The following is a 26,480-nucleotide window of genomic DNA, read 5'->3' on the forward strand; positions in this document are numbered from 1 at the left end:
AAGGCGTGGGGAACCAGCCCAGGTTCACCTCAGCACACCAGGCTCATCCCAGTATTCAGAGGAATGCGCAGCTCCAGTCATGCTCACTCTTGTTCCACTGCAAGCAAGTCATCGTGCTGCTGCTATCTAGGCCAACAGCTAATTTTTAAAACACCAGGGCCCATCTTGACCCATTTATCATGAGCAGTTAAGATGTCTCTGGTCTGCTGCCGCGTTGACAGTGCAACTTGTTCTCCAGCACTCACTTGGATCTCAGAATGTGATTTATTCAGACATGACCCCAGATGAACACCTACAAGCACTGAAATCCAGCAGCCACCCTCCCTCTGCATACAAATCACAGGGTGGAGAGCTCACTGCTGGTTTTAACCTGCTCATCATGTGGTGGCTGAGCCCAATTCACTTCCCAGCCCATCCATCATACCTCTGGGCACACAGCGAGCACACCAAACATCAGGGCCACAGTGATCCTCACCCTACATTCATGGCCACTGCTCCTGTGGCATAGTCCCAAAAATGAGGTTCAGGAATTTTCCCATGCTTGGGGAGCAGGGGTGGGATGCTTCCCTGGGGCCCCAGTCCTGAGGCAGCCCTCAAAGGTGCCACAAAGGAGCCATCAGCTGGTGTCCACTGAGCCGCAGCTGGTGGCACAGCAGTCACATCCCCCTCATCCAGGCCCATGCACAGCAACTCCTCCTGGAGCTGCTTCTTCAGCAAGTCTGCCTCATTTTCCCTCAAACCAGAGACACAACCTAGGTTCCTCTCAATCCAAGGTTACACAATTGCTTCCACGACTGCTTCCCACTTTTATTCCTTATTTTCTCTTCTTAGCAAGCACCTCTTCTCTGTGCCCACCAAACCTGAGAGGCTGCTAAAACTCACTCAGCAACACTTCCCACATTTGTAAAATGGCACGTTTCTGGTACTTTGAGGTATTCTGAATATTTAAAACCCAAATCTGGACATAGCTGGTACAGCAGAGCCACCAAACCCTTCACATTCCCAGCCCTTCTAACCATCCTCTCCATACTCCCACACCTGTCCATCCCAGCAGGAACTGGACCCGGTTGCAAGCAGCATGACACCAAACCTACACTCCTTGTGAGATTTTACTTACAATTTTAAAGCTTAATTATAATGATTTTGAGTTCAACGTGAAAAGAAATAGTATCTGGCACATTTCCCAGTGTGTGTTGTGCACACAACGCTTATAATTAGCCACAGACAGGACACATCTGCTCAAACAATGCGGGTTGTATTCAGATCTCGTTTACACCAGTGCCATCAATCCCCAAGACTTCTACCCTTCTGTCCTCCTCATGTCTGTGTCTGCTCCAAGGATCACCAGCAGCCAGATCCTTCAGCCTACTAAAAACACCTCAAGTTCCCAAAGGTGGCTACAAGCCCTGGAACAGTTTTCCCCCATGGGGTTGTCAAATCCCTCCTCCAGGCAGCTGCATACCATTCAGAGGGGATTTGCTACTGAAAGCTGTCTTGGGATCACACCACAAGCTGCTGACCTTGGGATGAGACTTCTCCTCCTCCTCTGGGAAAACCCTCCAGTTTCAGAGCAAGAATGCTGAAGGTCCTCCCCTCAGATTGCTTTTTACCTAGACTCAACTAGATGACCTCTAAAGGACCTCTAAACTATCCTGATTAGGATAGTTTGGGTTGGAATGCCAGCCAGCTGCAGCTCCTCACCATATCCACTCTTCCAGCAGCAGTGTGGAAGCACCCTGGAAAAACCATTGCCACACCCCAGGGCTGGGAGGGGGGTCTCCTCCTCACCTTTTCCGGACTGAGGATATCAACTCAGAGCACGGCTTGTTTTTGCACTTTTTCATACCTAGGATGAAACAAATCTAACTTCATCTCAGCTGTCAGTAATGAGCAACAGCCTTGTTTGCAGTGCTATTATTAGCAAGAGCTGACGTTTTACTCTCTCACATGCTATCTGAAAATAATCACTGCTGTAAAGATAAACACAGACCCTGACAGCTACTACTCTCCCTGCCCTTCCAGATACTCATCTTGTGGCAGAATCTCTCTCTTTGCCTTCGCCCTCACTTGCCTCCATCTTCTGTCATCCCATCACTGTGGTCATCCAAAGCTCTTCCATCTCACTCCAGGATCAGTTCTTCATGGACATCTTGCATTTAACCACAGCTGCCCTGTGAACACCACGCTGAAGCACTGGAGGCACTTTGCAGAGGCACCAGCTGTTTCCCACCAAACACCGAGCACTCTCCCCTGCCTCCTTCCAGGCTGCCAAAAGCAAAAGTGAGGAGAAGCAGCCATGGAAAACCCACTACCACCTTCCTCAACTCTCTCCACTCCCTCAGCTTGCTGCCTCACCATGCAATCTTGACATCAGGAACTCACAGCCAAAAGATATAATTTTGAAGAATTTTTTTTACCATGAGGGTGGTGAGGCACTGGCACAGGCTGCCCAGAGAAGCTGTGGCTGCTCCACCCCTGGAGGTGTTCAAGGTCAGGTTGGATGGGGCTTTGAGCAGCCTGGTCTGGTGGAAGGTGTCCCTGCCCATGGCAGAGGGGTTGGAACGAGATGGCCTTTAAAGGTCTCTTCCAAGCCAAACCATTCCGTAAAAAAAGCAACAAGCCACCTTGTGATGCACACACCTATGAAAAAGGCACAAAATGGCTCTGAGCCATTGAGTGCCAAGGAACACGATTTTAGCTTGCTCATGCTTCACAGCAAGGTCAGACACGGTTCCTCAGCTGATGGCACCCTGAAAGTGCACAAGACTGCACTGTCTTTCTGCTCTAAATTTGATGATGATTCTCAGCTTTTGAAGACCAAAGAGGGCATTCTTCTAATCCATCCACCCATCTCCCACAGCACAGGGCTGCCCTCAGACTCCACACACCACTGCTGGCGCCACATCCCAAGGATGTCCCCGCAGCGGTGGCACCACACTGGCCACATATCTCCACTCCTGCCGAGGAGGACATGCCATGCAATCCTCTGGCTGTGCCTGCAAGCCTCCTCTCCCACCCTCCTCCACTGTCATGAGCTGCGCAGCTCTCCCCCACTCAGCCGACGAGGATGGATGGTGGGTGAAAATAAATTCATTTATTTTTGCTGCAAATTCTTCTACACCTTTTGATGAATAAAAGGCCGGTGGGTGGATGGGTGGAAAGACTGGAGCCAAAAGCAATAGCAGAGTACTGCTAGGAGGGAGGGGGGACAGAGACATCAGCCTTCCTCACCAGCATGAGTCCCACATGACTGTTGCAGGTTCCAACAGCTTTCCTAAGCCCTCAGCATGCAGGGACCACTACCCCAAGCCCCAGAATTGTGTTGCTCTGAAAAAGCAAAGCTCAGTCTTCCAGGTACTTTTCAAATACATTGTTTTCTAGAAAATTCTAGTATTCCCACAAGAGAAGGCAAAGCTTTGCTGCCCCAAAACTTCCTGAACTCACACCTGGGTCCTCCCTAGTGACAGCACCCACACACTGTGGGGTGAGGGTTGAGACAGGTAAAATTTATCCCTGTTTTTCTTAGGGCTGGAGAGAGGACAGAACAGCTCCTGTGGCCACCACCAGCTGTTGGTGCCAATTTTGCATGGATGCATCCCTGTGGCACGGAGTTTTCCTTGGAAGCTCAGCACAGGGCAAGGACAGAAATCTTGCCCAGAAGCACACCAGTCTTCCCTCTTTATCTTCAGGAGTGGCACTGCTATCTATGCAGCCGACCTCTCATTAATTCTTAGAGGCTTATGTGTGCAACATAATTTCTAGCCAGACATGCAACTTCTCAAGGCAATATCCCTTCAAGCAGAGACTGTGACTTTCAATTCTGCTTTGGCATGTCACAGAAACACAAATGTGAGCAATTCCGCTACTGGCTCAAAGCTGTCACAGGTGATGTCCCTGGGGCATCACCCAGATGAGGGGACTGGCAGAGACACTCAGCAATTTCCATCACCGCTGCTGGGAACCCAGCAGGACAGCCCCAGCTCGTATGCATCCTTACAGCAGAGCCAGGAAAGCATCCTGTGCGGGGCAAACATCCCTCTCCTACACTTTTCCCCAGGCTGCTATGAAGGGGCAAAAGGAAAGAAAAAAATCCAAACACCAAAAAGCTCAAAATAATTTCTGTGCATAGGACAGGGTCTGCAATTGCCTGTGTTCCTTGCTCTTAATATACCTACATAAAGACTTGCCAAAAGTGACAGGCTTGCTAATCCCAGAGATCCAAATGCTCCCTGACCCCTCCCTGCAGCACAGCCTGGTGTGACACCACCACACAGAAACACTGGCACAGAGGAGGAGCAACACACTGTCACATGACAGAGCCTCAAGTATTTGCCCTTGCAGCCACTTGTTCAGTCTCCTGTGCCATCTTTTGGCATGATTTTGGCTAGAACAGCAGCTCCTTGTGCCAAGCAGGGGTGGTCTGAGCAGGACAGTACAGAAGGAATCAGGACCCAGTGCAGAGCCATTTTTACCTATTCACCAATAACCTGTTAAAAAGCCCCAAATTCAGTGTCTGGGCTCTCCTCCTGCCAGCATTATTTATATACATCACTTTAAGAGAGACAGGCTGTACACGGCAGCAAGTGGACAGAGTCCCCAGCCCACAGCTGGCTGCATATTGCTGATGCCATTTAAATTCCTGCCCTTTTATGCTGTCTGGGTTTTGAAGAAGAAGAGGAACTACCCAGCACTTGAGGCAACTCTCCCTCCTCCTTCCCCTCCATCCTCAGTGAAACACGGGGCAGAGCAGCCGAGTTACATCAGCATCAAGGGAGGAAGGAGGCTCTTCTGGGGACAGCTTGTCTGCCGTGATGTGAATGCTGCCTGCGGGAGGAGGTTAGGGCACAGACGTGGCACATCGACTGCCACCCAGCCAGACACAGGCAGCCTGGGTGCAGGGACTAACCAAGGACAGGCAGCAGCTGTCCCTGTCACTGACTGCAACTGCCCAGCCAGCCAGGATGGGGAGGGATTTTTGTCTGTGTTTATGAGGCATGCCGTTATCCTATTATCCCTCCTTACCTCCATCTTTCCCCTGTGTTGAGTTTCTCTCCTTTCCACCTTTCTAGTTTCCCTTGGTTTCAAGCAAGGCTGCATGACAGCTCCCACAAGTTCCGCTAGTAACTCTACACTTGACTTCAGTTAAAAGGCATTCCTGGAGGGCTCCTACAAAACAATGGCATTTTAGTGTAGTTTACAGCTACAGAAACTGGGTGAGATGAGAGAGATCCTGACACTGACACTCCTGACATCCATGAGCATCCCTGTGCACCAGACAAGGTCCAGGCGTGGGGGAGCAAAAACATGTCGGGATGAAGGAATTATTCATGCATGAAATGAGAAATGCTGTGGGACGCCTTCCTCCCCATCAATAACTCCACATAATCTACCACTGCAGGACACATTGCCCTGTTATAAATAATTCCCTGCTGGAAGAGCACAGGGCAGTGCATCTATATGCTGAGGGTGGGTGACATCCCTTGATTCATGGAGCATCTGGGCAGCAAGCAATGAGATCACCCACACAGCATGAAAAGAGATGGATGATTTGGTTCTGAGCAACCAATTCATCTACTACTCCATCCACCTTCTTTTCCATCCTTGCCACCTTTCACCTGTGCTGTTACCAAGGGCTGAAGGTACTTGCAACAACCCCAAAGCTCAGGCAAAGCCTCTGGAATTGCGAGCAGCAGGGAACCAGTGGGATGACAGTGACATCCAGCATTCAGTTGGCAACACAGCCACAGTGCAGTTCCATGGATACTTGCTCCTGGTAGCAAGAAATGCTGTGACCACAGTCCACACCACAGCAGTGGATCTCAAACTGCCCCAGGAGACAGGAGTTCAGAGGTGGTGGCCTCTGAACTGATAAACCTGAGCATGCAATGAGAGACAGGGAGAAGGGTTTTTGGACTGCAGGCAACAGCTGTCCTAAGCATCAGTGCAAACCCCAAACTGTATTTGCATTCAGAGCAGTATATACTGTAACATGCCAGTGCTGATAAACCTGGAGCAGCAGCACGTGCTGCACAGGGGATGGTCTCACTGCAGCTTTCCCTGCACCTGGGGGTGGAAAGGGTGGTGGGGCTGCAATTTAGAGTAACAGTGTGAAAACTTTCGTCAGTGTCTGCTCCATGCTTTCTGATAGAGATGGTCCAGCCTCAAAAGCACCCAGCTACTTCAACACAGGTATTCCACTTTGGGGTGCCAAAGCCCCCAGAAAACCCCTAAGATGTTGATGGCTAGCTACAGTTTACTTTCACTCTAATATTTTGACAGGAAAAAGGAAAAACACGTCCTGCAGTAAAGGGACTTCAGGAAGTGGCCAGGTTTGGTCCTAAACAGCATCTCCTGCTGTCACTGCTGGGGACATAACCCAGCAGGCATTTCTAATCATCTTAAAACCTTTGCTTTAAACCTCACCCTGTTCCTCTGACACACCTGTATGACAGCTCCTTCCCACGCACCTCACTCCCGGCGAAGCTTTGCAAGGACCCAGCCTGGACGCCTGGATCAATGCAAGCTGTTAGTGGACATGCCCCATGTCAGCACTTCACTGGTTGATTTTACAAACAGGCTTAAGTCCCCTGGGGCCCAGAGTGTCACCACGTGTGACAGCACCCGAGGGGGTGCTCAGCAAAGCCCCAGGAAGTGCTCTACACAGTGCAGGAACAGGCTTTTGATGAGACAGCTAGAAATCCAGGCAATGCTGCAGATGGGATAAAGACAGCCCTTCCAGCACATTTCAGAGGGTGCTATATTAAGAAGTGTAACAGCAGGACTTTTAAAATCTTCTGTCAGGCTCTTTTTGCTGGCCATGCTGCACCTTGAAAAGCAAAGACTGTAATAAAGACAATGTATAACAACTGTTCAAGAAAAAGCTGCTGAAGCAGTTGTGGGGGATTAGAAGTAGCCTGGTTATCTGGACAGATTTAGCCTGGCCCATCACTCTTCTCTCTGCTGCTGAAAAGAAGGACATGACACAGAGAAAGGAGAGACAAAACCAGGGATGTAGCAACCAGGGTCTACCTGCTGCTGGGTCATCAGGGGAAAGCACAGATTGAGAAACCAGGCAGTGTCTGTGGTTTTGGCATGTGAGCAATTGTTATTGATAAGCAAAGAATTAAACAGCTTAAAGGAGTGGATAAAGACCAGGATATGTGATTTTGGCCTGGCATTGTCCTCAGGGCTGACTGGATGATGAGTCCTGGCGCAATGGAGCTGGCTCAGCAGAACGGACTGGTGTGCACAAATGGACAAAACCAGAAAAAAGTATTTAAACTACTTTAAGGGTAGATGCTCCTTATGCATGTAAAATATGCACTAAGCCGATCAACTGCAGAGTCAGGCCTTAAGTAAGCCTACCTTCTAGAATTTAGACTGGTTTTTAGTTAGAAGTTTTAAGGAAAAAAGAAATCAAGCTCTTCTGCCAGCTTTGCTAGCCTGGGTCATGCCAGCTCCAAAAGACTGATGTGACAATTAGCTCCTTGTTAGTGAAATTAGTTTACAAGATCAAATGTGCTGCTGGTTGTGTTTTAAGCCAGGTCCTTAAAAGGACATTGTTAAGGCTTGGTCTCCATCTTCTACATCAATCTTTCACTTCATGGCTTTATTGCTTTCAAAAGGTACTGAATTTGCCTTGCAGCAATTTTCACTTCCAAACATTGAACAAACTGGAAAATCTACAATTATTGGATGTCCTAGAATTCATTACTTGGTGGCTGACTTTTACTTTATATGCTTTACTGTAAAAAGGGACTGAGCAATAACCACTGAACAGCTTTCTTTAGCTTAGCAGTTGGCCAAGCCATAAATCAAACAGGAAAACGGACAGAATCAATCTGATTTTCACCATCCATCACTACTTTTCTGCCTAAATTTAGCCAAGGCGCCCTTTATTCAAAACAAGTGCCTGTATCTACACAGGAATTGCACCAAATGCTTCACAGCAAAGGGAGAAACAAAGGTTCATTTACTTAAGGTTAAATAATAAATGCAATTTGAGCTCTACAAAGACTACCAAGCAATTTTATGCTGCTCTGAGGTCAACAACCTTTGAGATGAGTCACTCTTCAGGAGAGCCCTTCTGCAAAAGACCACATCTAAAGCCTACAGAGCTCACTGCAAACTACTCCTTTCGGTCAGGAACAAGGTAGGTAAGATGAATTGCACCCAAGATATAAGTCTAAACTTAAGATATGGCATAATCATGCATCAGGACAGAATAACTCATCTGTGCCTGCAATATCTTTAAATCAGAGTCAAAAAGGAGGCTAAGAGGTGCCTCCCCTAAAAGGTAGAAAAGGGAGTGACTAAGAACATTTGCATATTTAAAAAGTGACAGGAAAAAACCAAACAATAAACCAAGTCATGTAAGGGGTGCATATATTCAACCAAAACGTGATGCACAGCATGTTTCAGTGCTTCTGAGCATGGTTTTTAACCCCCTTAACACATTCTTGCCACCCTCATGAGTCTCTAAATGAGGACTTTTCTACCACAGCAGCCAAGGAACAACAATGACAAGGCAATATTTGTGATGCAGGAACACTGACCAGAAAAGTCTCAGATCCCAGGTCAGCTCCTCCACTTTCCTTCCTGGGACAAACTGGGAGCTGACAGTCAGCAACTTGCACTTCACAAGCCCTGCACAGCAAAGAGGAGCTACCTAGGTACTTTCCTAACACCAACAATAAATATGGCTCTGCTGCACTCAAAGCCTTTCCTTCTGCACATGGCAGTGGTTTCACAAGAATCCTACCTTGTTGCTAACACAGTGAATCAAACCTCCCTGACCTCTAACTTTTCATAATCCATAGGAGTGAAACAGCAGTCACAAGGAGTTATAGTCTCTCTGAAACCATTACTCAATACTGAGGAAGACACAAGGGAAAAAGAAAAGGTTCAGGGCACAGATTTCATACAAACTACAGGCTGAAGTCAGGTGCTACATGGCTTGATCTCCATAAGCCTATTGCCAGCAATAAATATTTCCTGTTTCTAGCACAACATCTTGAAATGGTGTTGCACACACAACCTTCCCAGAGCACAAGCATTCAATAAGGACACCACTAGCACATTTATTTAATGTGGCAGTGCAAGACAATTCCACATCCATAAATACACAAACATCTGTCAGGCTGGGCACAAACAATGGACCTGTTGTGGATGATGCATTAACAGAAGATGAAAATTACATGTGTAAATCTCTACATCTCAAACTAAAAAAGAAAAGAACCCCAAACTTTGCCACACTTTCAGACTACCACGACAGAACAATCAGGCCAAAAAGTCCCTACAAAAGCCTAATCCAGATCTCCGGTGATAGCATCTATCACCACCTTACACCCCACATCACATGAACAGGGCTCCTTTGAGCCTCAGCCTCAATACCAGTCACAAGAGCTGGAGATTTGAAACACATCTGTGAAATAAATTATTGGAGTGAGTAGGTAACAGGCCATGTTTCATTCCATCAGGAAGACACGTGGCAAATGAAGGGCAGGCTGCTCAGGGCTAGTGAAAGCAGACACTTTCACACCATGCACCCTCAGACTGAGGCACGCTCATTCACAAAGGACCTGTGGAAACAGGATCAACTTACAAATACGAACAGCACTACAGCAACCAGAGCCAGAAGAGATGCAAACCCACACAAAACTGGGTAGAACTGCAGTATTTTGAGGATCTGTTGGATTTTCCCAAATACAAAGACAACACTAAACCCCCTGTATCCGATGCTAAGACAAGGCAGAATGACCAAGAGCAGGTTCACAGCTACAACTCCTTTTTCCAATGCACCAGTATTCCCTAAAACATCATAAATTCATCTTGCAGGCAGCTGATAGCACATACAGCAAACCCAAGGTTTACCACCATTTATGTCACAGGTCTCCTGTAACTATCCAAAGAGCACTTGGACCTATACTGCCCCTAAGTATATGCTAAACTCCCAGCAAGAGACAAGGGATTTAAGCCCATGATTAAGTTAAAGCAAATGCTCCACTGAATCTTTAAGCCAAACTGTCCCAAGAGTTCAGTCTCAGTGAATGTGGGGGGTTTTGTGAAGATTTTTTTAGAATTTCACTGAAATCCTCTTTAGCTATTTGAGTTATCCATGAAAAATATTCCCACTTCTCAAGAATCCTTGCAGATGCTTTGATGTTTTTCAGACTACTGATGGCTCAAAAAAAGCCCCGTAAAACCCGATGATGGCTTATTCCGAAACAAAAATCACTGTCCGAGAGGCACAGCTTGATGTTATCCCCTGAACACTGACAGCTTCTGAAACCCCACCAGACAAAGATTTTCATAGCCATTAAGTGAATCTAATTGACTTTACAAGCAGCAAAAGCTTGAAAAGGTGTTTTACAAATACCCCTTTTAAACAACTTGGATTAAAAAAAAAAAAAAATCACTCATTAGCATCCCTATTGTACAATAACTTCTTCCCCACTTGCTTTCTCTCTTTTTCAACAAATCGCACCACTAACGATGTAATTCCACCAAGGAGGACTTTACCAGGATGCACTGCTGTTCAGCAGCCAGGTATCTGCCGTGCTTCTACTGCACTGCCTCTCACTAACCATCATCTGAATTAGCACTTAGAAATGGCAGGTGCTCCAAACCAGGCTGTTTTCAAAAGCTTCTCTTTGCAGTTCTACTATTTAACATTATTTTAAATAGGAAGAGTACAGATTTAGGTCTTCCCTGGATTCCCACTAGAAGTGTTACACAGTGTTTCTGATGCTGTTATCTAGATCCAGGGAGGATGAACAGATTTGGCACCTCCAAAAAAAGAACAAAAAGCCCTGGTCTCAGCAAATGAAGTGGTTGGGTTTGGGTTTTTTTTCTTGTGCACTTTGACTGCAATAACAATTTTATACATCCTGTTAAAATGGGAAGAATTAGATTTGTAAGAAAAGTCATAGGGGAAAAGATCAATGGATACATCTGGAAGTGATGTGGGTTAGGTGCTCTAAAGAAGGTGTAAGAAATGTTGTTGTTGGCAGTTCATTTGCCTTTAGGTAAAATGTTCTCCCTCCACCATTGACATGTGGGTTTGTGCACTGATGCACTGTTTTCAGCTTAGCAGACACAATATCCCACTGCTGCTGACGTCTATTTATTTTCTCATCTTTGTTACTCTGAGTCTTCTACCAAAAAAAAAAAGAAAGGTACTTGCACTCACCAGCCAAAATATCTGAACAACAAACTAAGAAGAAGAAAGTACATATACAATGAAATTAGGTAAAGGCACATAAGTTGAAAAGTTTGATGGAAGGAAGGGGAAAAATCAGAGATACAGAGGAATCCTCGGTATGGGACTGCCCCCCATGGGAAATGCCAGAAGTGATGAGTGAAGCAAGAACTAGACCAGACCAAAAATCACTGGAGAATTCAACACAAGGATGGACAAGATAGCCGAGCAGAATTCAAAGGAATGCAAGTATTGCAGTTTGACCCAAGACTGGAAATGTGGGATACAGAACTGCTGTGTTAGGGGATGAAGGGGGGGGGGGGGAAGGAAAAAAAAATAATTCAGAGAATCACTGTTGGTTATCTGATAGCTGTTGAAGTGAGTGTTGAAAGCAAGGTGCACCGAGGAGCTACTCATGACCAGACAGCTGGCCCAGCATCCCCCATTTCAATTAGCAGCACTAGCACAGAGCCCAAGAGCTGTAAAAGAACTGTAAAAAGCAAACAAACTTGCACTGCTGATGCCAGTTTCCAAGTCAGGATTCGAGCACGCTGGCAAGAGAGAGTGGGAGCAGCTTGTATAACAATGCCTGGTGATCGAGGGTAAATCTAGGGAAGCATCTTACTTAAAAATGCAGTTTTTGTCAACGCAAAACAATTCACACATTTGTCCTGAATTCACCAAAGGTGGAAAATGAAAGGCAGAGGAAAGCCAGGCTGGCACTAATCCTGCACAGAGTTCAGCCCTCAGCATTGCTGGCCGGGACACTGGCACACAGCTCAGTCCTCCAAGGATCACATGGGGTGGATGCCCCAGCAGCCAGGGCTTCAGAGATGGACCCCCTCAATGCCACTTCTTCAACTACTACCTTGTATAAAATACCTAAATATGTAATTCAAAGAGGGCCTGGGATGCAGGAAATCCCAGCACTGATGCAGTATAGATTTAATAGTGCCACACAAAGAGGGACCTGCCTGAGGGGTAACAAACACTTAACCATATCATGCCTCTATCATGATCAGTATTTTTAAGTATACACTTGGGTCTGACCTGTGCTTAAGGAAAGCTGCAACAGAGCCAACCATTCCATTTTGGGCTGAAAAAAGCATTACATCCCCCACTAAACACAGATCCATGCTTTGTCATAGTGAAAGAACAAAGAGGGAGTAGTAAATTAGTTTAGTTTGGACCAACATTATCCTCCCTTTTACTTTCCAGCTCCTGAACTGAAAAATCATTTTCTCACAAAATCTCTGGATTTCAGTTTTGCCGCTTGGATAAGTCCTAGAAACAGCACATGAATTTTAAGTGACAAATATTACTTGCAAGTTACAATTTCAAGCAGGACACACTGTGGTGGGACTAATGCATTGTATTATTCCATTAGCGTTTACACTGTTGCAAATCCCATTTTAAATAACAATATCTCATGTAGCCACTTAAAAATACAACTGTAATACATGCTTCCCATTACCAATTTTGAAATGTCTCCTTTCACTCACAGAACCCCATAAAGCAGAAGCCCAGCTTGGCACTAAGCCCTGGGAATCACAGGTCTACCTTTTAGGATTATCCTGTAAGAAATATAATTTTTGCTTTTTGTAAGAAACACTCTTCAAACAGTTAGAGAAGATAATGAATGATATTGTATATGCTGTCATAAATTGTTAATTGATTGCTGGGGCCCAATGGGTCAATAGATGACTTAAAAGAATGGCTCAAAGCCATCTGTAACAGATACCACAGCTTGAACCTGGCTCTGACCAGACCACTATGAACTAATTTTTGATGCATCCTTAATAAAGGACATGAGGCTTCTTGGCAATTCCCTGTGGCCCCCTTACCGAAACACAAAACCAAAAAAACAAACAGAAAAACCCAACAAAAAAAACCAAAACCCAAAAAACCCACAAACCCCCAAATCCTATTATTTGGTTACAAGGAATAAATTTGTCAATAGAAACTAGGTAAGACATGCTGCTATCTTTGGATTTTCTTTGACTCCTTTCATTAGCCACCTGTCAGGATAACAAAACAATGCCTTAGCTTTCTACAGAATGGGAAAAAATAAAAGGGAAAAAGAAAATCTAAAAATATACTTTGAAGCTCCCTGTTTTGCTGATGCAGAAAGTAACAACAAAGGCTCATACATCCCTCAGCTCATCAGAGAACCAGATACCAGCAAAACTCTCTAGGTCTCTCTTTTTGCAGTAGTCTGGAAGGGAGTAGCATCAAGCATGTGATTATTTGCAAGAGATCCCCAGCACTGCATTACCAAAATAAAACCATGCACTCTGCAATACACCAGCAAACAACGCTGTGAGCTCCTGGAGTCCCCCAGGGGCTCACAGCCACCCCAAAAGTCATTCCCATGCTGAGGAATTAAATATAACCTGCCTGAATCAAGATCTAAGCCTACAGAAGGAATTTCAGAAATCCACTCTGAAATTTGGGGAGATTTTGAATGGTTTGCCTTCTTGAAAAATCAGGCCATGCATTTAGACTTTTACATAAAACCAGGTTTTTTTCAATATATTTAGAGGTCTTCCAGTAGAGAGCAATCCCCAATGGCAATTTCTAAAGTATTAAGACCACTGGTGGTGCACACTGAGAGGAAACAACATGACCACAGACACAGACTCTTAGGGTAATCCTAAGAGGCTGAATATAATAAATAAATATAACAATGGGAGAGTAAGAATTTTCAGTTCACATTCCTACATCCAAAATTCAGTGTCAAGCGGGGCTCAAAGCTTTGTACCTTTAAAACTCCTGCCACTAGTCAGATATCTAACACAAAGCCTGAATTTAGGCTATTACGAAATCTTAACCTGAAACAGACTTTTGGACAATGTTTTTAAATCTTGGCCATTCCTAAGAAAGCAAGAAAAAGAAGAAGAGCTGCCTAAAACCCTTTATAAGAGTAATAAATTTGCATTTAAACTTGTGACTAAAATTCTGGAGTCAGAATCCTTCTTTGTTTATTCACTGAGATAGTCCTGAGAAATTGCATACAACCATGCCAGAAAACATCTAACATTGAAGAAAACGTTAAAGAAATTACCTCAAAGCTAGAAAAAAACCCAGAACACCTGATGTCCCTGCCTCCTTCATGTTCCTAAGTCCCATTGTGGCTTGTTTGCTGGTCTTGAGAAGTTAACTGTGCCTAAAAAACTACTGCTGTTCAATTTACACAACTGGTTACCTCTTGAACTGAAGATTAATGACCAGCACTGGCATGTACTGAGGATTTTAAACACCTGCAGGTTGAGCTTAGGTTCAGTAGCATCATATCCACCCAGTCATGGCTACAACTCCAATATCGCTGCATTAACTGATGGTCATGTCCATGAGGGACTGACTACTTTTAGACTGACTACTCTTGAACACATGGGGGGGGGGGGAAAAGGTCATGTTACTCTGCAAAATTTACTATAAAATCTATTTTCATCTAATTTTGACATGGGACTGTGCCAAACTTGTGGATCTAAAGGGAGAGCTATTTCTGTCTTACGGATACACACATTGAGTAATGGGTTTGTTGCATATGTTCCTGCTCCTGTGATAAATAAATAGGAAGGGGGGCAGGCTGCAGCAGCTTGCCCACAAACATGTTTATTCCACTGGCTGTGGATGACACAGCCCTGAATCCACAGACTGCTCCCCCTCATCAGGCAACTCCAGTTTTCCTACACTGGCCCTTGGCTGACAGCATTACAGCTCTACTCTGTACTGCCTGAGCCCCCCCCCAAGAGTGCAGAAAAAAAATAATAAAGATTTTGTGGGGTAGAAAGACTCTACAGGCCCTCCAGAGGGTTGAGCAGAGGTAGCCCACGTGGCTCAGCACTGCAAGGGACCCAAGCTGTGTCACCTCCCGATCTACCCAAGCTCTTATCAGCAGGGCTGCAGCATTGGGCTGGGGCTTCTGCATTGCGCTTGCTGCTGGGACCAGGAGAGCCCTTGGTCAGCTCTGGGAACACGGGGTGGGGGTAGGAGCTGGTGCCAGCAGAGCTTTGCCTTGCTCCACACCTGCAGGATGGGGCTGCCTCCAGATGGAGAAGCCAAAGCTCCAGCACAGCGAAATGAGGCAGCCATGAGTGATGGAGTGCCCGTGTCAGATGAGGTGGGTTTTGGGAGGCAACCCAACTCTAAAGACATTTTACATTATTCAAATGAAACCAAAATATTTCAGCCTATTCATAATGCTGGACAAAGCACGTCCCTAACACTCAGAAACAAGAGGTGCTTTTCATCTTGCTTCCCAAAAAACTCTGCACTGGAGATGAGAGATGCCAAACCAGGCAGTTCCATTCTGCTAAACTGTAGAAACCCAAAAGCAACAGTAGGAATTGCTGAGCTGAAGAATCCCTGACTGTCCCACTTGTAGGAGGTCAGCTTTGGAAATACTTTCTGACAAAATATTTCCCACTATAAAGCATATGACAAGCCTGTAATCCTAATCTTGCAGGATCTCTCTGCTATGGAGGTTGCATCCCTGGGAAGCACACTCATGGAACTGCAGAGACATGCCAGCAGTGATATGCTCACAGGACAGACCCTCCTCTGCCCGAGGAGACCTAAATTCAGTTCCCAGCAGTGATAGGAAGCAGAGCTGGGAAACACCCAGGTGGAGATAAATACACAGCCTCTCCCATGGGTTTCCAGGCCCCACACAGAACTCCTCACCACTCTACACAGCAGTGTGGGAAAGGCAAGCATGAAAACCCTAATACAGGACAGACAGCTCAGGGGTTTGGCAGATACATGAGGTCAGGGCACTGCAAAAGCCAGCAAGAAATGCTGAAGGTATGGATGCTTCAGATTCCAGATGCCTCTTGGGCACCAGGAGTGGGGCAGGGCTGTCCAAAAACACATTCCTCCACTGGGAAGCAGCAGCCCTGAGCCCTCTCCTGCATCAGGTAACTAAGCCCTTTCTTTGCAAAGCAAGAGCTGCTCTATTCTTTCCAAACAATGTTATCATTTGGCAGCTTCACTCCTGCTTATCTAGCAGCTTGAGCATTATCCAGAATGTGGAAGAACTGGGCTCTGTGGCCGCCCCTCTGCCTGGGGGCTCAGTGGGGAGAAATACCCCCCCACACCCTCTCCCTGTGTCTTTGGAAGGGTTTAGGCATGGCAGAGCAACCACAGCTCCAGGGCTGAGGATCTCCTCCCAAGGTAGACCCTGTATTTTCCCTGCACCCCAAAAGTCACTGGTGCTCACCTCAGAGCCTCCCCAAGGCTCAGCACTTATGGAGTTGAGGTAGCAGGAGCCATATGATCCATACCAGATGTTCACCTTGCAAACATCATGCCAGAGCGATCAAACCCACTGCCAACAGGCCTGATGCAAGACACAAATACTTGCTTGTTATCCAAACACCTCACTGCAGGCACGAGACACCTCAAAAAGTAGAGACAGCAAACAGGGTCTCACATCCTCACAACCCAACTCTGGACCCACCTCAGTTGATGTCCTTCTGGCACAAAGACATGATCCCAGAACCTCTGCCAAGAAGGGCAGGACATCCCTCCTTTGAGCTCGGCTGAGGAATGTGCCACCCAAGAGCAGCAGAAATTGGACCCTAATGAGCCATCCCCCCACAGTCCGTCTTCCTTAGGGCTCTGTCCCGCAGGGAGGTTGTGATATCTGCGCAGGCTCTTCATGCGTACCCTCACGTACAGGGGACAATGGGCAGCAGGACAGGGAGGCTCTGCTCACTCCTGGATGGGCACAGGAGAGCAAAGCACCTGCCCCCTTCCCAGCATGAGGCAAGCAGAGGCACCCGTCCGCCCACAGAGTGGGAGCCGGAGCTGTGCAGCCACTGCCGAAAGCTGCCCCAGCCCTCAGCGCGGCACGGTGAGCGTGACCCAACACCTCCTCCAGCAGCACTCCAGCTTCAGCTGCTGCAGCACGCCAGACAGATGCCCTCTACATCCCACCAGGTCCTGCAGCCTCAGCTCTGCAGGCTGCCTATCTCTGCTGTCTGTCCATCTTCCCCAGCAGCACTGGGCACTGCGATGCAGCCACCAAGCTTGTCACCAGTCCCCAAACTCCTGACAAAGGCCAGCTGCTGCCACCACCAGGTCTTCGCACCACCAGGACAGATATGCACACCCCTCAGCAAACCCTGCCAGGACAGCCAGCAGCAGGAGGTAACTCTTTAAACAGCCACAGAAAGACATAGAAATTCATCAGCCAAAGCCCCAGCTCCACTTGCTTTGGGGAGCAGCAGTTTTGCATCGGACACAAGGAGTCTTGGTTTCCATAAGCTCTCCAGCAGAGACCTCAGCCTCACAAGCATCTCTCTAACACACCAACCACTGCAAAAAACATTCAACACAACCAACTGGGACAGAAGCTTGAAGAGACACTGTAAAATTGATTAGTCATCAAAATCATCAGACCATAAAAGAAGCTCCAGCTGTGCTCATCTTTTTTGTGGATAAATGCAAGAGGCAGGGCTCTATTTAAAATTAAATTTTTTTTTTGTTGGTTTTGGTTGGGTTTTTTTTGTTTACTAGAGCCTGTTACTCTGGTTGACAATTAAGCCCATTATCCAATTCCTTTCTTTTTCACCACCCCAGTAGTCTTTTTTCATAGCCTTTGAAGAAGGAAAAAAAAAAGCAAAGTAAATTCCAGTAAGTGCTATTTTAAAATGAAAAATGCAAGTTTACAAAGAGCTCAGGAAGGTGTTTGAACCATTCAACCTTCTGTTTTAAGACTCCAGCACGGACTCAACACAAACAATTCCTTTCACATTGAAAGCAATTTCAAGTCACACCGCTGTGTACAAGCTCCAAGTTAAGCACTGGCCCAAACGTTCTGCCAGACCTTTGGCGTAAGTGTAGGAGGGCAAGAGAAAACAAAGATTTAAATTTTGGCTAGTGTACTTCTGCAAAATCACTGTCAGCACATATTTTTCAGTTTGTACCAAACCCAGCAGAGGAAAATTCAAACAATAACTAACTTGGAGGTGAGAGGTTCAAAAAAATCGCACAAGAAAAACCGTAATATGGTGTAACTCATGGAATTGTTCATCACTGATCATCAACCTCGGTGCTTACGGTATCCCATTGCAAAATGGGTCCTTTTGTCTTGGTTATAAAACTGACCCACATGTTTTTTGGATGTTTTCACAATACCACGACGAATTATCAATTTAATAGTTAAAATATCCCCTCACTGTAGATGCCTGCCTAACCAGAGGCTATTTGCTGTAGATGCTTTCTACAACAGTACTCCAGCCCCAGGCACCATGGAGAGCCAGCTGCAAACAACAGCTTGTGCCTGGGTAGCTTGGATTCCAAGGGGAAAAACATCAGCAAATCTGCAACCAACACCTTTATCCCAGACCTTATAACTGCGTCTCAGTTCTACCTTTGCATTCATCACCCTGAGAAACAGGAATTCATAACCCCACCACAAAAATGCTCCCTTCCTCTTTTTCCTATGTTGCAAAAAAAATATTCGAGGAAAACATTGATTCTCTAAAGAAGGAGCAGGAAGTTTCCTGGTCATACTCCCAGGCCAAGCTGCAGTTGTATCAGGTTGGGTTTAACTTGTCTAGTCAAGCTCTCACCATCTCCAGCCTTTCTGAGACCCCATCCCCACAGCCCATTTCTCTTGCTGAGACCAGTTCTTAACATCTCACTGAGAAAGCTCTCACAAATATCTCAGCTGCAATACAATGAGCCCTTCTCATTCCCACCGCAATCATTTCTGCCTGGGTGCTAATTTGTAAACTAGGCAAATAAAAGACAAACTTGGGGCTTGAATTTGTTTTATTGCCATTGTTCTGTCCTTTGGGTGGGACAGGCAATGCCAGTGTGGCACATCACTGCCTTCCTCTGGATGCCTTCCGGCCAGCCAGCCTTCAAGGCGCACAAGACTCCAGGATTTTCTAGGATGACTGTATTTATACTGCTGTCCTGTAGGAAAAAATCCACCAACTCCACTTTTGGAGGAAACAGAAGCAAACCACTGGATTTGTGCCTTGTGCACAGCTACACCAAATAGCACCACATGGATTCATTGCACACGGATGGCGCCGGTCCCAACGCACAGACACCTTTCTCCTTACCCAGACCCCAAAGCCTCTCTGGTCTCTTTACCCTATTATGACTCCAGCCAACTTGCTAACACCACTATCATCAAGAACCTTTAACAAGAAACAACAATCCCGTAAATCTGCTTTTTATGGCATGACAGAAGCCTAATTACATGATTAAATTCTGTCAAAAATTAAAGCCCACACACTTGCTCTAAATTTGCAATTAGCCCTTTCAGGTACCAAATAAAAGCAACGTTAACATTTCAAAGACATGTTGGCAACACAGCTGAACCAGATTACATTACTGACCCTAAACAAATTGAGGGCATTACTTTGAGTCCCTTTCTTTTATTTTTTGTGTCTGCTAGTGTTATAAATACAAGCATTGTGATCCCTGCTCTAAATTGTGACCACGCAAGTCCTCAGCATTAGCAAGCGAAGCAGCTCCAACACCTACTAACTCCGTATTACATGTTCTTATTCTACTGGAATCTTCTGCTATTTTCTCCAGCACAGTACCTTGCTGGACCTCACTGCAGAGGTGCAGAAATGTTTTGCTATGAACCCTTTTATTTCTGTGACACCACCTTTAATGAAGATTGAGCTTTTTATATACAAGTCACACATCACTTAATTTTTACAAAAACAAGCCCTGTAGATGAAACACACCCTGTGTGTAAGACAGGACTAAGATATGCACTATGATTGGAAAGGAAATCTAAATGAAGCTGGTTAATGCTTCATAAGAGGGGCAACATTTTAGCAAAATGTGACACTGAATGTTAGAAGTGAGGGACGGTTTGGGCTAGGGTACTTCCTAGCAGTTCTCTAGAAGTGCCCAGGGAGAGGTTTCTCACACCTGGGAAACAGGAATGATACAGCAAATGATACAGCAAAAACATGGTCACATGGAAAAACAACACAGGAGGTACCCAAGAAGAGGGCAAGTACCCCAAGAAGATGGAGCTAAGGTGGGATGCTGGCATTGCCTTGCTCTTCCAGCTCACCACTAGCACTCTGCGACCACCAAAAGCAAACCTCAAACCCCAAGTGACTGCCCAGGCATCCCCCTGCTCTTGTCCTCAATATGGATGCGTGCCTACAAAAAGAGAAATAGCACCTGACAGGTTCTAAAGAGACTTTTGTTTTTTTGATGACACAAGTTGTCTTTTACAGCTTAACAAGATAACATTATTATTAGATATTGTATTTTAAATTATATTCATATATGTAACAAATGGATGAACCCATATTAGGACAAGCTTACGTGGCAGCAGCCCTTTACATACCTGATCTGTGCCTCTTCCAAAACACCTGCATTAGGGAATGTTCTTGAATGACATGGGAAAATGGGCTCAACAGCTAAAATGGGCTCCTCTGAGCATTTGGGCTAAAAGGTCATTCATTCTTCTCCTGCTGTCAGAACTAATACCAAATGCATGGAGCAAAGAAAGACCAAGCTCGAGATGTAAGGGCTGGGGTGGACCCAGGCTGCAGCAAATAACCCACATCCTCCAGCCTCAGTGTCCCCAAGCACTCACACCCCAGTCCTCGGGGTGGCTGTGGGACCCAGCAGTGCTGCGCTCGAGAGGTGGACAGAGGCTGCCTGGGATGACTAGGCACTTGGGGGAAGGGGAGTAATTAAAAACAACCCAAAAAAAACCAAAACCAGCAAAAAAACCTTCAAACCAAACCAAACCCAGAGATGGCTTTGTGCCTGGTGTGGCTAAAGAGCTGCATTCTGGCGACTTTTGAGCTTGCTCAGTGCTGCTGACAGGAGGAAAAGGCGCCAGCAGCAGGGAGCAGCCATGTTCCCCAGCAGGCTGGGGGAAGGAAGGAAGGCTCCCTCAGGGAATTCGTACTCACCTGGCGGTTTCATGTAATATTGCTCAATATCGGACATGTCCGTGTGCAGCGCACAATCGAGATAGTGCAGGATAACTTTTCTACTGAAGTAGTACCTCATGCCCATCAGAAAGATGGGCAAACAGCAGGTCAGCAGGAAGGACTTGGTCACAACAAAGCACATTACTATGGAGATAAGGAAGAGAAATAAACGACACCTGTCAGAAAAGAGAATTTAGTGTTGATTTCGGAATACAAAGTCATTATAAAAATAAATCAATAAAACAAGCACAGTCAAAATATACATTTGCAGTACACACACAGTTCACGCTCTCGAGATTATCGTGTTAAGGGATGGCGTATCGCGACGAGATAACCCGGAGAAGTTTATGAGGTCCTGAAGGAGCCGGCGGGGAGGATGCCGCCACGCCACAGCAGGGCCCACCGAGCCCCTCCGGAGCGGGGCCGTGGGGACCCCGAGGGCCCCGTACACCCCAGGCCCCCTTCGCTGTCCCCGGTGAGGCCGGAACGCGGCCGGGCGGAGGAGCCGCGCTGCGGGCACCGCTCCGCAGCCATGTGTTCGCCACTGCGGCAGTGCTATTTCCATCAGCACCAACTCCCAGGGCAGCCACCCTGCCCGCTCCCATCCTGGGGGGCTTCTGCGGGTGCCCCTGAGCCGGCGGCTCTCTCCGGCACGGCCCAGAGCCACCGGCTGGGTCCCCCTGCTCCCCAACGCCTGCCGGGGCCCCCCTCCAGCGCGGGGTCCCGTCCTCCCCGGTGGCTGGGACACGGGGTGCGACCCGCCTGCAGCCACCGAGGACAGGGGACCACCCCAAAGCCCTCTCGGGGCGGAGGGCGCGCATTATTAATTATTGGCACGGGGAGGGGACACCTTGCAAGCGCTATTTTTGGGCATTTAATTCAGGGAGGTGAGGTGACCCCGCCGCTCGGTGCTGCTGCAGGGGGTGCCCCCTCCCCACGCCGGGGGAGAAATGGGGGGCGCTCAGTGGCGGCCCCGGCTGTCTCCAGGCAACGCCGGCACGCCGTGCCCCCCCTCGCCGGGCTGCGCGGGGGCGGCCACTGCGCGGTGCGCTCCGCTCCCCTCCGCGCACCCCCAAGCCCTGCAACAACCAGAAGGACGACTCTACCCTCACCCCCGCGGCGACCTCCCCTTCGCGGCTCCCCGCCTTTAACACCCGCGCAGGGTCGCGCATCCCCCGGCGGCGCAAGGCTCCCCTCCCAGCCCCCTGCCCCCGCCGCAGCGCTGCGGCTCCGCGGCCGCCCCGCACGATGCTGCGGCGCTCCCCCGGCCGCACCGCGCCCGCGGGCCCCCGGCGCCTCCCGCCGCTCCGACCATTTTGTGCAGACCCACAGCGGCGACTAAACCCGGCGACCCCATCCCCAAAAGGGAGCGGATACTCACCCGCCAGCAGCCCGTAGAGCAGCTGAGTGAGGGGCTGCTGCTTCAGCCCCCTGAACGCCGTGTTGGGGATCCGCTCCATGATCCCCTCGTAAAAGATGCGGCGCACCACCTCCTGTTCAGAGGGGTGGAATTCGCGGATATAGACATTGTCGCGCCTGGGGTCTTCTTTTGGTGGGGTGAGAGGAGGTGGGGGTGAGGGAGGGGAACCCGCCAAAGAGGGCCACATCTGGGAGGAGGAAACAATGATCGTGTCTTTTTTGGATCCCGGGATTGATTCATGATCTTCCGCCACAATCTTGGTCTCACAAACCATCTTGGGAGACAGACAATGCATGCAAACCGGCCGCGGGGAGGGGGCGAGGAGAAAAACAGGAGGGGGGGGGGTGTCAGAAAATTAAGAAAAAATTAAAATGAAAAAAAAAAAAAAAAAAAAAAGGAAAAAGGGGAGGGGGAAGGCGCGGGGCGCGGAGCCGGCACGGAGACCCGCGGGCAGCGGGACGCAGAGCAGAGCGGCCGGGCGGGACGGGAGGAAGGAGCCCCGCTGCATTTTGGAGAGGCATTTATAGGGCGGGGGGGCCGCGGGTCCCCGGGGTCCTAGAGCCCCCCGCATTGGCTGCGCGGGGTCGCCATGTGATCGGGGGGGCGGGACACCTCCCCCTTGCTCCCCCCCCCAATCCCTGCACCGCCCCTTGCAAATTACTACGGCGCGGGGCTGCGCGGAGAGTCGGGGGCCGTGCATCCCTGCCCGCATGCACCGGTGCACGCGGAGGGGGGGTTATTAATTTATTTTTTGTGTATCTGTTTATCTATTGCGAACGCACGGTGCACTCAGCAGCTTTCTGGAATAGTCGCTGCGGGTGCGCGGCGCTGCGCGGGGCGCTGCGGGAGCGCGGAGCCGCGGGGAGGGAGGAGCGGCCGGGGGGCTCCGCACCGCGTCCCGGCGGGCTGCGGCGCGGATGCTCCGCCGTGAGTCCCTCCCCGGCGCAGCCCTGGCGCAGAGCTCCGCGGAGCGCGCCCCAGCCCCGCCATCCCGCGCGGAACGCTCTTCGGGGGCGGAAGGGGCTGGGAGGTGCAGCCGCGCGGCCCCCGGCTCGTCCCAGGCCCGAGTAAATCCCCCTCTCCATCCCTTAGCGCCCCCCGGTCAGTAACTTTTCCTGCCGTGCCCACGCCACTGCGCGGCGCGGGGAGCGCGGCCGGCCCAGCCGCCTCCGCGCCCCTCCTCGGGGCGGTGAGAAGAGATGGAGGGGGAGGGGGGATGCGCAGGGAGGAGGACGGGCTCCTCCTCTTCGCAGGACCCGAAAAGCTTCGGCCTCTCCCGGTTGGAACCGGCCGGCATCTGTCGGAGGCATGCGCCGTGCGCGGCCGGTGCAGGGACGGGGCTGGGCGGGGGATGCTGGGCGGGGAGACGGGAGGCCCCGGACCCCTCAGTCCTGGGAGGTGCTTCCCCCGAGAGCTTCGTCTGCGCTTCCCCCTGCCCGGTGACAGCCCCCGGCCGTAGCAGCTGTGCTTCTCCTCAAACTTCACCTGTGCATCCCCCTGGGACTTGCAACCGCTGCGAGCCTCAGCCATGCCTTCACCTGCAAGGTGCACCCATACACCCCATGAAAGTTTCATCTGTGTCTCCTGCTCCGGTAAGGCGCACCTGTGCACCCCCCGTGCACTCATCTCTCGTTAACATCCCTGTATCCCCCTGCCAAGTGCACATGTCCCTGTGAGGTGCGCCTGTGCACCCTCCCTACAAAGTTTTATCCTTGCATATCCTGGCAGATGCGCTCCGCCGTCAGGGAATGCAGCTGTGTCACTGGCACTCCGCGGGATTTGCTTTCCCGGACCTCACAGGTTGCTCTTTGGTCCTCAGGAAGATGCAGTTGACTGGATCTTTGCTTCAAGCTAAAGCTACATTTCACTGTGTGATTTCATAGTGGTTTCATTGCTTCACTTTTCTATTAAAAGTAGTTCAGGAGTATGAGAGGAGGGAAGGGGGAAGGTTTAGATAAGGATTTGGAAGCCTTCCCGCTCAGAGGAGTGGTGCCAGCACCCCACAGGCTTGCGCTGCATTGGGCATCCCTGGTGAGAAGCTGCTCCTCGGGTGGGACCTGCTCGTGGCCAGGCACTGCAGCGCTGCCAGGCTGCTCGAGCACCCGCAGAGTTCCCCTTTCTAACGAGCATCGTCTGCAACTGCAGCCGGAGCAACCCCCAGCTCCCAAAACCTCTGACTGTCTGCACTGGAGATCAAAATACGGGATTATAAAAGGCATCGTGGCACAGTACAATAGTGGATGAGTTGGCCAAAAGAGCATCTCCTGCTCAAAAGTGGAGCCTCCCGAAGGAGGGAGATCACCCCAAAGAGGAGAGGCAAGGCACATGGCACCCCTGTACCCCCCCCCCCCCAACATCTCACCTCATCAAGGAAGGAGCAGTTGGACTCCTGCACTTGGGTGATACCTGGCAGCCCCAAATTCACCAACACAAAGAATCAGTGAATGGGGGAGAAAAATTGAAAAAATCAGGGCAGTGTTTGCCTTTGAATTCTGAAAGCTTTGGGCCAAACATAGGAGGTTGCTGTTTCAGAAATATAATTAAGATAATGCTTAGTTCCCACATGCCTGAGTTAAGCAGGCATTCATTTTTGTTTCATCCTTTCTAGTCAGCTGAATTCCTTATTTATGAAATTACTACAGTAATAAAAACAACTCATTCCTTAAAAAAATAAAAACAACCTACTGCAGTTATGTAACAGCCAAGGGAGCTCCCAGTTCCGGGCTATGGACCTGAGTGTTTGCAGATGAGTTATCTTTAGGAAAGCACTAAATACTTGCTTACTATTTATGCTGCCACATTTGAGCATCTTATGAGCAGTAATTAATATCTCCTGTTCCCCTGAGATAAGGGGGTATCATCTTTGGCCACAGCAAGGGAACTGAGGCACAGAGGGATGCAGTGATTTATGCACCATCATGCAGTGACTCAAAGAAGACACAAAGCACCGGACCAAATTTCCTGAGTCTTTCCTTGCTCTATGAGTGCCAAACTTTGCCTTTCCTATTGCAAAGCCAGGACTCAACTTTCTCTGTAAATGGGGGTGAAGGGGAGGTTCTGGGGGTGCTGCACAATGGGTAGGAGGGAAGCAGGAGCTGAAAGCTGTGACTGACCGAAGCAAATGTCAGTGAAAATTAAGGGCCTCTCTGAAATCAATTGCAAAAGCCAGTCAGGTTCACAGACGGCAGATTTGGGTCCCTGGAATGAAAAGGATATTGTTAACAGCAACTTGCTGGCAAGGCAACTGCTCTGCCAGGAGCTTTTGGTCTTTAAGAGCACAGTTGTCATCCCAAGTCACTGAGGATTTTACTCTTGAGTTTACTTCTGCTCCTTCAGGACCTGAGGGTAAATCTCCCACATACCATGACCGACTGCTGAACCTCACGGATAGAACTAATTTAATTAAGATGGACAGTTTAAAGTTTGAATGTCGTGCCAGTGCTCTCAGCAGCTCTCGCTGCTCAGTGTAAAACAGGAGACTGTACAGATGTTTGATACATTGGTATGTTGGGGAAAAAAACCTGGGATAATGAAGGCAGTCTGTGTGACTCTGGGGGCTGAGGATGTTTGAGTATTTCAGTAAAAAACATGCTTTGCCTTCAGCAGGTCTGCTTTAGGCTGACTGCTTTGGATTAGCACATCAAACCAGTCAGCCTTGGAAATGCCATTATTTATCCTTCCCAAATCAGCAGCTCTCATCTTGGGTCAAGGGGAGTCACCCCCTCTCATGAGCCCTAGGAAGCACCCAGCAAATGTAGAACAAAATTATCAATTCCCCTGCTGACAAGATCATGCCCTGCTCTTGGTCTGAAATTTTAGGTTTTCTGTCCAACCCTGGGCTTTGCATGACTTGAAACATATTCCAACTAGATTTTACAGTAACTCTTGAAGCAGTGAGATCTGTGTGATTGCAAATGAAGCA

The 26,480-nt window shown here is 48.5% G+C and overlaps 1 protein-coding gene across 1 annotated transcript in view; it reads right to left on the reverse strand.

The window, feature by feature from the left end:
* NAT8L (N-acetyltransferase 8 like) overlaps nucleotides 1-23,037 on the reverse strand; it is a 31,373-nt gene extending 8,336 nt beyond the window's left edge. Inside the window, exons 1-2 of the mRNA XM_069014618.1 lie at nucleotides 22,520-23,037; nucleotides 21,118-21,282 (exon numbers count right to left, since the gene is read on the reverse strand). Coding sequence (XP_068870719.1) covers nucleotides 21,118-21,282; nucleotides 22,520-22,853 — 499 coding nt within the window. The 5' untranslated portion in view covers nucleotides 22,854-23,037. The remainder of the gene's footprint in view (nucleotides 1-21,117; nucleotides 21,283-22,519) is intronic.
* Nucleotides 23,038-26,480: the final 3,443 nt, after the last annotated feature.

This window comes from Aphelocoma coerulescens, chromosome 4 (assembly GCF_041296385.1).
Source record: "Aphelocoma coerulescens isolate FSJ_1873_10779 chromosome 4, UR_Acoe_1.0, whole genome shotgun sequence".
Taxonomy (NCBI): domain Eukaryota; kingdom Metazoa; phylum Chordata; class Aves; order Passeriformes; family Corvidae; genus Aphelocoma; species Aphelocoma coerulescens.